The sequence below is a fragment of the Pelophylax lessonae genome (genome assembly GCF_965119305.1).
Source record: "Pelophylax lessonae genome assembly, chromosome: 13".
In the NCBI taxonomy this organism is placed as follows: Eukaryota; Metazoa; Chordata; class Amphibia; order Anura; family Ranidae; genus Pelophylax; species Pelophylax lessonae.
Window position 1 is genome coordinate 22688639 of NC_138780.1, and position 12594 is coordinate 22701232.

The following is a 12594-nucleotide window of genomic DNA, read 5'->3' on the forward strand; positions in this document are numbered from 1 at the left end:
AAATATTGTTGTTTTTGCAAAAATTACGCTCTTTTTTTGTTTATAGCGCGTGATCAAAAAATCGCACAGGTGATCAAATACCACCAAAAGAAAGCTCTGTTTGTGGGAAAAAAAGGACGTGAAATTCGTTTAGGTACAGCGTCGCACGACCGCGCGATTGTCCGTTAAAGTCACGCAGTAAAAAATCGCAAAATAACCCCTGGTCTTTAAGCAGGAAAATCCTCCGGTGGTAAAGTGGTTAATGCTCTAGTTGCATCTAGTTGCTCTAGTCTGCCTCAGGCAGACATGTAATGTACCTCAGGCAGACATGTAATGTACCTCAGTCAGACATGTAATGTACCTCAGGCAGACATGTAATATACCTCAGGCAGACATGTAATGTGCCTCAGGCAGACATGTAATGTACCTCAGGCAGACATGTAATGTACCTCAGGCAGACATGTAATGTACCTCAGTCAGACATGTAATGTACCTCAGGCAGACATGTAATGTACCTCAGGCAGACATGTAATGTACCTCAGTCAGACATGTAATGTACCTCAGGCAGACATGTAATGTACCTCAGTCAGACATGTAATGTACCTCAGGCAGACATGTAATATACCTCAGGCAGACATGTAATATACCTCAGGCAGACATGTAATGTACCTCAGGCAGACATGTAATGTACCTCAGGCAGACATGTAATATACCTCAGGCAGATATGTAATATACCTCAGGCTGGCATGTAATATACCTCAGGCACAGGGGTCGAGTCCTGCAGGAACGCATGGGAATGGCGTCCCCCGCACTATTTGCACAGCGGGAACGCCGTTCCCATTGCTCCTCCAACCTCCTGCAGGACCAGGGCAGCCAGAGCTTGCAGTGCAGTGCAGGCAGCCGCAGCGTCTTGTCGCGCCTCTCTCTGCAAACAGGCCGGCGGAGGGGGAAGCGCACAGCGGATGACGTCACGAGCAGGAGAGTGAGCTGCCCAGCAAGAACCACCAGCCAGTCACAGGCCCAGCCCAGGCCTAGAGCGCGCGCGGAATGGACAGGCGTGGGCGTGGCCTGACTGGAGTGCCTTCTGCATTGAATCGATGATCGCTTGGTGAGGCGGTGAGTGAGGCGATGAGGCAAGGTGAAGAAGGCAGCCGGCAGCAGAGACAGAGAGCAGCAGCATATCCACAGCATCCAGAAGAAGAAAACTCCAGCAGTCAGAGGAGCAGGCCGGTTTTAGCAGTGGCACTGTGACAGCCTGCCGGGGAGGTGAGTCACTGGAGCAGTGAGTCTCCACAGTCCACTCACTGCACATTTGCCTCTCATTTTGTCCCTCACACTGTAAAATTCTGTCAGCATGTCAGCCACATTGTCATTTTCAGGGGTGTGTGACTCACACACCCCTGAAAATGACAGTGTGGCTGACATGCTGACAGAATTTTACAGCTGAACTGCTCCACTTACCTTACCTGCCACTTCTAAAATCGATGTCCCCAGGCCTGCTCCTTGTGTGCTGGCTGTGTCTGGCTCCTCTGCTGCGTGCTGCTGCCTCGCCTTACCGGTGACTCCGCTGATGCTGTCTGCACACACTCTGGGCCTTCAAATGCATAAACATGAAATATTTGTGAATCGTGACTGATGCCCTTTGTCAGGAATATTTCATGTTTATGTGTTTATTTGGCCAATTTGTCACAAATGTTTCAAGTTTATGCATTTGAAGGCCCAGAGCGTGTGGACAGCATCAGTGGAGTCACCGGTAAGGCGAGGCAGCAGCACGCAGCAGAGGAGCCAGACACAGCCAGCACACAAGGAGCAGGCCCGGGGACATCGATTTCAGAGGTGCCAGGTAAGTGGAGCAGTGAGTCCACTGCACATTTGCATTCTCGTGCCACCCTCACACCCCTGGAAATGACAATGTGGACTGACCTGCTGACAGAATGTTACAGTTGAACAGGCAAACATGTATAATACATGTCAGTAAGTTTGCTATGTCCAGCTGTAACATTCTGTCAGCGTGTCAGTCCACATTGTCATGTAATGTTTATGTTTTTAATATCCATTGTTTCTTGACAATGGGAATCAAATGCATAAACATGAAATATTCCAGACAATTGTCATCAGTCATGAATATGTCATGTTTATGCGTTTAATAATTGGCCAGTTTGTCACAAATGTTTCATGTTTATGCATTTGAAGGCCCAGAGCGTGTGGACAGCATCAGCGGTGTCACCGGTAAGGCGAGGCAGCAGCACGCAGCAGAGGAGCCAGACACAGCCAAGCCAGCACACAAGGAGCAGGCCCGGTGACATCGATTTCAAAGGTGCCAGGTAAGTGGAGCAGTGAGTCCACTGCACATTTGCATTCTCGTGCCACACTCACACCCCTGGAAATGACAATGTGGACTGACCGGCTGACAGAATGTTACAGTTGAACAGGCAAACATGTATAATACATGTCAGTAAGTTTGCTATGTCCAGCTGTAACATTCTGTCAACGTGTCAGTTCACATTGTCATGTAATGTTTATGTTTTTAATATTTTTTTAATTATTTGTTTACTGCAGGTGAATTTTGAAGATTTTCTTGTAAACTGGCACATTACAATAAATGTTGCAAATATGTGAAATATATGAGCGTAATTTTTTTTTTTGGGGGGGGGGGGGGGTGGATCTTGGGTGAGTTCCCACACTTTTTTCCCCAGGACTTGACCCCTGCTCAGGCAGATATGTAATATACCTCAGGCAGACATGTAATATACCTCAGGCAGACATGTAATATACCTCAGGCAGACATGTAATATACCTCAGGCAGATATCTAATGTACCTCAGGCAGACATGTAATATACCTCAGGCAGACATGTAATGTACCTCAGGCAGACATGTAATATACCTCAGGCAGACATGTAATGTACCTCAGGCAGACATGTAATATACCTCAGGCAGACATGTAATATACCTCAGGCAGACATGTAATATACCTCAGGCAGACATGTAATGTACCTCAGGCAGATATGTAATATACCTCAGGCAGACATGTAATGTACCTCAGGCAGATATGTAATGTACTGCACTTGGGACAGCAGAATGTTCCTCCCCAGAAGTTGTTCACTTTATTTCGGTAGCAAGGGAACAAAGCATAGTAATCCTGTCGCTGCTGGGTATTTGCTAATGACAGGATCGCCTGTGAGACATGGCCATAAATGACTCTTGTATTGCATCGGAGGTTCACAGAAATTGACAGTAAAAGAAAGACATGCTTCTACTGTCCTCATACTGTTTCCCTATATCTGTTAGGCTTTCCCCTCACCCATTAGGCCATTCCTTTTTACCTATGCTCAGTTTTAGTAACCGTTTTAGTAATCACATATACTTTTAGCAGCCCTTCTTAACCTTTGTAATACGGAGGAACATTTGAAATAATATTTTCAGTTTCAGGGAACATTTTTTAATAACTGCTGTATCTACAGCTCTTTGTACATTAGTGTGATAGCCACTGGGAAGAATGCTCAGGGGAGGACTGGGCCAGGGGGCAATTGCCCCCCGGGTCGCTCTGATGCACCATAAAAAGGCTGCACAGCTTCTGCCACAGACATGTCTAAAGGATTCCTGGTGAAGAGAATTAAAAAGTCTCTATCACCAACCTACTGAGTGCGGGATAATGACAAGGACAGAGCGCAGGCCTCCCCCCAGCATGGATGGTGTAAACCATAGGTGTCCAACCTTTTGGCTTCTCTGGACCACATCGAGTATAGAGAAATTTTCTCGGGCCGCATATTAAATATATACTATAGTTAAGGTATATAAGTAATAAAATGCCGCCGAGCCCTTCCCGCGCCGCCACACCCCCCCACACTAATAATAATAAAGGAACGCTCTAACCACCATCACCACTTCAGTGATTTGAAGTGGTCATGGTGGTAGGAGTCAGAAACACTGCACATGCTCCCCTGCCCCCTCTGAGGCAGCCTCTGCCTACCGTTAGTTGGAAGCTACTGTGGCCGTGCCTCCGACCTGACTTCCTTCCTCCCCAGCAAAAAAAGAAATTGTCAGGGGGCAGTGGGCCGCATTGCCTGAGGTTCCGGGCCGCAGGTTGGACATGCCTGGTATAGAGTATAGACAACTACCCCGTTAAATAATATGTTCGATCTTTGTGATACCAATATTTAGCTTAGAATACAGTATATATATATACATTTCTTATACTGTTATTTTACCCTATAGAGATATACGCATCTACTCCTGAGGAAGCGAACTTTGATTTACGAAACACGTCGAGTTTATCAGATGCAGTTTGTTATATACGTTTTACAATAATGCCAATATTGGATTTTTGTATGAGTTTGATGTCACAAATCAGTCTATTATGGTATAAAGGGTACGCAAAAAAAAAAAAACTATGCAATTTTTATGGTAAATTATACAGGATGAGGTCACACAGAGTAAATAGATACCCAAGATGTCAAGGCTTAAAATTGGTTGTGCCTGTAAAATGGCAACACACTTGGGTACCCTTAATTTTTCATGGGCGATGCTTTAAAAGCTTCTAAAGATCATTAGGTTAGATTTAACTATAAATAATGAGCCTAGAATTATTGCTCTCTTTCTGGTGTGCACGGCAACATGTAACGTGTGTAGCACCATCAATGTTTTCATGCACAGGTGCCTCGTGCATGTACGTTCGTTCGTACATGAATGCGGGAGTGAGGGGGGGCTCAAAAACCTTTTTTTTTTTGGGGGGGGGGGGTATTTAAGTGCTTGGGTTTAACTTAAATTTTTATTTTTTAACCACTTTACCGCTGAGTACCGTAGTACTACTGTGGCAAAGTGGCTCTTGTAGGTCTGACGACGTAGACCTACGTCGCCAGACTCCTCCCCCTGTAGGATGTTTTCATTCACAGCGGGAGTCGGCCAGGGGAGGAGCAGCGGCGATCGCCGCTGCTCTGCCCCGATCGTCGGGGAATCCAGTTTGGAGATCCGCCCGCTTGTGTAAACAGAGCGGGCGGATCTCCTCAGTGACAGGGAGTGACAGATCGGAGTGTTCAGCATAGCTGGACATCCGATCTGTTCCTGTCTCACACAGTCACCTCCCCCCCCCACACGTCAGTAAGCACCAGGCATACATTAACCCCTCCCTCTCCAATAAAATTAACCCCTTCCCTGCCAGTGTCATTTTTACAGTAACAGTGCATATATATGGCACTGATTACTGCAGTAATGTCACTGGTACTCCCAAAAGTATCAAAAATGTCAGTCAAGGGTCCGATCTGTCCGCCGCAATGTCGCAGTCCCGCAAAAAAAATCGCAGATCGCCGCCATTACTCGTTAAAAAAAAAACACCAAAAATGACATAAATCTTTCCCTTAGTTAGTAAACGCAATAACTTTTGCGCAAACCAATCAAAATACGCTTATTGCAATTTTTTTTACCAAACATGGGTAGCAGAAAACAAATTGGCCAAAAATTTAAAAAAAAATTGGTTTTTACATCTTTTTTGGGGGGAATTTCATATAAAAAAATGTTAAAAATATTGTTATTTTTTCAAAATAAACGCTCTTTTTTTGTTTATAGCGCAAAAAGTAAAAAATCGCACAGGTGATCAAACACCACCAAAAGAAAGCTCTGTTTGTGGGAAAAAAAGGACGTAAATTTTGTTTGGGTACGGCGTCGCATGTCCGCGCAATTGTCAGTTGAAGTCGCACAGCACCGAATCGCAAAAAGTGGCCCAGACGTAAGACAGCAAAATGCTCTAGTGGTAAAGTGGTTAACCAAACATTTTTTTTTTGTGGCAGTTTCTTTTCAAAGAGAGGTCTAAAATGCCCCTGATGTCTCACCTTCTGTGCAATGAATGTAATAGAGAGCAGATCGCACTCCATTAGCTTCTTCCTCAACAATACTGACTGGGAAAAGTGACACAGGGACCAGGAAGTGATGATTCACATTTCACTTACAGGTTAGTAACAGGAAGTGAGAATTATGGCGCAGGGGACCTAGGGAACCCCACAGGAGATGCAGGGCAGATGCCATGGGTGCCGGGTGCTAGTGTTCCCTGGTAAGGTGAATTAGCAAAGCCAAGTGCCAGAACTTGTTCTGGCATTGGCTCCTGGACCTCAGGCCTGATCCGCAGGGTGGTGGGATTTTGTTGAAATTTCGGGGCGGTCCCACAGAATCCGGGATGGTTGGGAGGAATTCATTATGGAAGAGCAGCAAAACGAGCAATATGAATGGCAGAGAGGGCAGAAGAAGTGGGTGATTGTTGCAACTTTTCTCAGTAGCAGAGGCTGCTGTTAACCTTCACAGCACAGAGAGAAAAGCAGGGTGCACAGGTAGAGTGGGAGCATTTTCCCCTCTGGGGTAGGAGATGCCTTGAGGCCTAAGACCTGAAGAGGAAGTGACCATGGACCTTATTAAGTTAGGTGAGTAACCCATACTGAGTAGAGTTAGGGGGACTTTTGTAACTTGTTCTAGCTATATTTTTGGAAGTATTGCCATGTTGTTTGGACTCTGGGCTACAAGTATTTGGGAATATTACTGCCACTTGCATTGGAAATGTAGTGCCAATCACATGATTTAATCAAGTACATGATGTAACTGAGTATTTAAGAACCACTTCAGTATATTTAATAAAGTTTATGAAAAGCCACTATAATGCCTCGTTATTGACCTAGTATGTAAGACAAGACAAGCAACGTGTTAATAAAATTGAGATGCATAGCCAAGGCAAGTAAAGCATATAGTCTAATATATACTTAATCATCCAGATCCAGGATACATTTGCATTTGCATGTATGTGCATGTGGCATGAGGATGCTTCTATTTATTATTATTATTTTATTTAAATGTATTTTTTTTTTTACACTTTTTTTTTATTCAGCTTTATTGCTTTCACAAGGGGATGAACAAGCCCTTTTGTAATAGCTTTGGGCAGTGACAGGTACCCTTTATGGAGACATCAGAGGTCTATTAGACCTTTGATGTCCCCCTGCCTTCCAAAGTAGATAAACAAGCACAGATCATGCCTGGTTACCTGCTTCCGTGACTGTAACAGCCAGGGAATGACAGCTCTGAAACTCTAAGTGACAAAATTATTGTCTTTGTTTGTCACAGAGGAGATGGGGGAACTAACGCTCCTCCATCTCCTCTGTGTGAAATGATCCAGACCATTTACCATGGTGCTGGGCAGTGCCGGGACAGTGTCGTCCAGTGCCCAGGGCAAGGATCCAGAATTGCGTCCCCCCCTCCTCCACTGTTAATACATGCCAAAGAATGGATGTACTATCCTGCATCTATTCTTTGCCCCCTTGTTTCTCTGTGCCCAGGGCAGCTGCCCCTCCTGGTGCTGGTCTTCTTGAAGGAAAAGGAGAGCTCTTGAACCACAGTAGGCGATGGCGGGGGGGGGGGGGGGGGGGCTTCCAAGAGCTGGAAAAGTGAACAAAACTCAGACAAAGGAATATATGTGTTAGGCCGTAGGCCTGTATTTGTGGGAGGAGCTAGAGTGCTTTTATAGCGCTACTCCTCCCCTCCATTGGCCTGCCGCATCCCGCAGTCAGTCTCGTCCTTCGGTCCCACGCCGCCTTTTCTCATGCTGTCTACGGTACCGCCCCTCCGCTCACCAGCTGAACTTCCGGTCCCGCAAGCAAGACGCCGCCGCCGCGTCCCTCCAGCCGGCTCCGATCTCCTCTCTCCTGCTCCTTTTCCTGCTCAAGCGGCCCGTGCAGGCTCTCGTTTGCCGGGGATCAGGTACCATTGGCGGGGGGGGGGGTGGGGCTTGATTCTGCCTGGCCTTCTACAGGCCACGGCTCTGTTGCATGCAAATGTGGGTATATTTCATGAGTTTTGCTGGCTTCTCCTAGGGATCCGTTATGGGGGGTTAAATGGAGGGGGGGGGGGTTGATTGGGGCACTACTGTTGCTATGTCTGCACTATTACTGCTGTACACCTTACGCATTGGTTCTAATACAAGGGTTCTACTACCATGTTACTACCACCCTACTGTTACTATTTTTTGCTTGTGCTAGCTATTACCTCCATGTGTATTACCACTTACCGTTGCTTTGTTCTCCTCAGGGGTTACATCATGTCTACCAATACCATCAGTATCAGGTACTACTACTAGGTTTTTTTTTTTCCGTTAAGGTACCTTTCCATGTGCGCTCTATACTGCGGCACTACTACTTATGTTAGTTCCATCACGTGCGCTACTTCGGCATATTACTGTTGGTTACTAGTACTGGCCCGGTCACTACTACGGTACTACTTCTTGCCACTGGTCCTGCACTTGCACCATGGCTTACTACACTGTACACTACTAGTACTGGTTACCTTGGTTCGCTTCTTACCATCACGCTGGGTCATCGTTATAAGCTGCGCACAATTCAGTACATCACTATCGGGTTTTACTATTCAATTCCATACGCTACGCTCATCACTGCTTTCTCACTACTACCGTGCTACTACGTTACCACTCTACGTATCATTCTAACATTGTACTGCCTTATGGGTACTGCTAGTTGTTACCTCTGCACTGCCATACTACCATGTGTACTACTGCTATATGTATTGTCATTTCCCCTCAATCAAGCCCCCCCCCCCCACAGGGTGAGAGAACTGGCTAGGTTCTGGCCTTATACCTCTCCAATATAGCCGGTCCCGCGAGGCCAACTCCCCAATCTTAACACGGAGATTCTTCGCCCTCGGGCCAAACCATAGTTAGAGCCTCGCATTCACCCATCTCATGGGGTCATAGTAAGGGCCTCACCTGTCACGACCACACGTTTTGAATCTTTACTGTCATCGAGAGGCCAACCTCCCCGCCACCATGCAAGTGGCTCGTACCCCACGCCCAAATCATAGTTAGAGCCTCTCACCTGCGGCTTGGCAACTAGCAGGGCCTCACTTGCCACGGGGTAGTCAGATTTTTTCGCCTCAGGCAATAGTTAGCCGGCCAGTTCTGTATTTGGCTTAACGGACTGTTAATCAGATGTTTATTCTATTTGTTTATTTTCTCTGCAGCATGCCTCAAGGAGCCAACATGGACGAAGGGTCTTCTCCCCCGAGCACACCGGCTAGGTCTGACACCCCGGTTAGAGATGGTACCCCCAGGGGTCGCCGGGATCCATCCGCACCAGGCTCCTATAGTTCCTGGACCATCCCTAGAATTTCGGCTGTTTTACGCCACAGGGGAATCCCTTTCCCGGCTACAGCTAGAAAGGCGGAACTTTACAAGATTCTCTCAGCGCATCCGGAGGATCCTGGGCTGGGTACCAGTTCTCAGAGCGTTGGCACGGACATTCAAGGGACTTTGGACACAATTCTGTCGTCTTTGCAGTCTATCAGTGATAGACTGTCCAAATTGGAGAATGCCAGTCCGGCCCACGGGGTACCGCCTCCCTCTTTGCTCCCGCTCCAGTTAGTTTACAGGGTAGGCCCCCAGTCCCCCCCTTTTTCTCCCCGGCTGCTTCACCAGTCATCACCCCAGCACACATGGTTCCCCCAGCTCTCCGCAAAGACATCCTAGACGGGAAAGATGTAAACCTGGTTTCCTTGTTAATTGCTTCCCAAGACGTCGTGGAGAACAGGGTATACAACTACGGTGATTTGGCCGTTGTGATGAAAGCCAGAGACCCTAGGCTTAACAAAAAGCTTACCATCCCGGAGTTTGTCCTGGCCTTTGGTATCTATAGGGATGTGGTATGCTCGGTATATCCGCAGCGCCGGGAGGAGTTAGACCTATACCTTCACAAAATGGTTGACATGGGCCACAAGTATGGGGGCTTCATGTTTTATGACTTTCATAAATCGGTTTCGGCAAAAGCAGCTGCAACCTTGGCCCAGTTCAACATTCAATCAGATTGGAGCCTCCTGGATACAGAACTTTTTTGCAGACACTTTGCAGGCCTAGTACCACCTTCGTGTACAGTATGCTCTTCCACCTCTCACACTGCTAACCTATGCCCCGTGGAGACCGAGCCTTCCGGTTCCGGGGTCTCGGGGAGTGCTAGTAAGCCAGAACAACTTGGCCTTAGGGATAAGCTCGGTCGTCCGATTGTTTATCTAGGCAAGGCGCAGATATGTAATAATTTCAATGGGGGAGCCTGTAGCTTCCGTGCCTGTAGGTTACTTCATGTCTGTTCTGTTTGCTTTAGGGCCCATGCCAAATCTATGTGTCCTTCCAGGTTGAATCCGAAACAATGACTGACTGAGGTAAAGATAGACATTCTGGCATTTTACTTAAAGTCACACCCGTCTCCATATTTGGTGGAATATTTGTTGCGTGGTTTCTCGGTAGGTTTCCACACTGGGATAGTGTCACTGCCTGTAGGGACTCTGGAATGTCCCAACCTCCTGTCAGCCAGGAATGATCCTCAGTCGGTGGATGTTCTGCTTAGGAAAGAGATCCAGGAAGGGTTCATGATAGGCCCCTTTCCCGCCCCTCCCTTCACCTCCTGGCGCATGAACCCGATTGGTATTGCTACCAGCAAATATTCTAATAAAAAACGTCTGATTATCGATATGTCTGCTCCTCATTCATCTACAAACCCAAGCCTGAATTCCCTTATACCATCTGCCGAATTCTCTCTCCACTATACCACCGTGGATAATGCCATTCAAGCTATTTTGAGGGCAGGTAGGGCTGCTTGGCTCAGTAAAACGGATATCTCTAACGCCTTCAAATTGTTGCCCATTCACACCTCTTTATGGCATATTCACGGTGTTAAGTGGAGAGGGGAATATTACTTTGCCGTTAGGCTCACGTTTGGGTCTAAGAGTAGCCCAAGAATATTTGACACCTTTGCTGAGACTCTCTGCTGGCTCCTTCTCAATATCGCTAGGTGCCCCACGGTGCTACACTACTTGGATGACTTTTTTTTGGTTGAGCATTGCGGATGTAGCCCTGTCAGTTTAAAGAGCACGGTAGCCTTGTTTTCTACCCTTGGTGTCCCCCTGTCACCGGACAAAACAATTGGTCCCGCCACCAGATTAGACTTTCTGGGCATCACTTTAGATTCTGACTCCATGCAGTCCAGTCTCCCTGAGGACAAGCTGGGGTGCATTCGCGAGGTTGTAGGCAAGTTCTTACAGTTGGGAACTTTTACGCGGAAGGATCTTCAATCTTTAACCACTTGCCGACCGCCGCACGACTATCTACGTCGGCGGTCAGCCCCTCACAGGCAAACTAACGTAGGGCTACGTTGCTTGCTTGTGAGGGTCTAGGGAGCGAGCGCGCGCCCCCGGAGCCGCGCTCCCACGTGGTCACTGACCCCCCCGCGCGTGTGACCGGCGGACCCGATGTCCGCCGGCCACTCGGCGATCGGCGGGGGAGAGGGAGAATGTCAGGCAGCTTGTGTAAACAAGCAACCTGTCATTCTCCTCGCTGTAAAGCAGGGGTGGGGAACCTGCGGCCCGCGGGCCGCATGCGGCCCGCACGATCGTGACGTCCGGCCCGCACGATCGTGACGTCCGGCCCGCACGATCGTGACGTCCGCCCCCCCTCCCCGTGCTGCTGTGTCAGAAGGAGTCGATGGCTCCGTCCTGACACTGAGTCTCCGAAAAGGGTGGACCCGAGGCGCAGAGCAGTGCGTCTCGAGCCCACCCATTTGTGTGACAGTAGCGAATGAAAATTCGCTATTGTCTCACGGATCCTCCCCCTCCTCGGCCAATGCCATTGCCGAGGAGGAGGCGGGACGCGGGAGGACTCGAAGAGAGGAAGGTAAGTCAAGTGCACTGGTCGGGGGGGCTTGGAACGCTGTTCACTCTGCATTTTAAGGGGGCACACTGTTCACTCTGCATTTTAAGGGGGCACACTGTTCACTCTGCATTTTAAGGGGGCACGCTGTCCACTCTGCATTTTAAGGGGGCACGCTGTTCACTCTGCATTTTAAGGGGGCACGCTGTTCACTCTGCATTTTAAGGGGGCACACTGGTTACTCTGCATTTTAAGGGGGCACGCTGTTCACTCTGCATTTTAAGGGGGCACGCTGTTCACTCTGCATTTTAAGGGGGCACACTGTCCACTCTGCATTTTAAGGGGGCACGCTGTTCACTCTGCATTTTAAGGGGGCACGCTGTCCACTCTGCATTTTAAGGGGGCACACTGTCCACTCTGCATTTTAAGGGGGCACACTGTCCACTCTGCATTTTAAGGGGGCACACTGTTCACTCTGCATTTTAAGGGGGCATGCTGTTCACTCTGCATTTTAAGGGGGCACGCTGTTCACTCTGCATTTTAAGGGGGCACGCTGTTCACTCTGCATTGTGGTCAGTCTGCATTGAAGGGGGCATGCTTTGGTCAGTCTGCATTGTAAGGGGGCACGCTGTGGTCAGTCTGCATTGTAAGGGGGCACACTGTGGTCATTCTGCATTGTAAGGGGGCACGCAGTGGTCAGTCTGCATTGTAAGGGGGCACGCTGTGGTCTCTCTGCATTGAAAGGGGGCACGCTGTGGTCAGTCTGCATTGAAAGGGGGCACGCTGTGGTCTCTCTGAATTGAAAGAGGGCACGCTGTGGTCTCTCTGCATTGAAAAGGGGCACGCTGTGGTCACTCTGCATTGATAGGGGGCACACTGTGGTCACTCTGCATTGAAAGGGGGCACGCTGTGGTCTCTCTGCATTGAAAGGGGGCAC

At 48.3% G+C, this 12594-nt stretch overlaps 1 protein-coding gene and 1 long non-coding RNA gene across 2 annotated transcripts in view; both read left to right on the forward strand.

Annotated features, from left to right (window-relative positions):
* The window catches only part of LOC309569949, a 75827-nt gene extending 73569 nt beyond the window's left edge, over positions 1-2258 (forward strand). Inside the window, exons 2-3 of the long non-coding RNA XR_014226107.1 lie at positions 1697-1822; positions 2173-2258. This is a non-coding gene — a long non-coding RNA (uncharacterized lncRNA). The remainder of the gene's footprint in view (positions 1-1696; positions 1823-2172) is intronic.
* Positions 2259-9454: 7196 nt separating this feature from the next.
* Positions 9455-10165, forward strand: LOC309569122 (uncharacterized protein; the record flags this gene model as incomplete). The annotated part of the gene is made up of 1 exon (XM_082274884.1): positions 9455-10165. The coding sequence occupies one exon, from the start codon at positions 9455-9457 to the stop codon at positions 10163-10165; it is 711 nt and encodes a 236-aa protein (XP_082131010.1).
* Positions 10166-12594: the final 2429 nt, after the last annotated feature.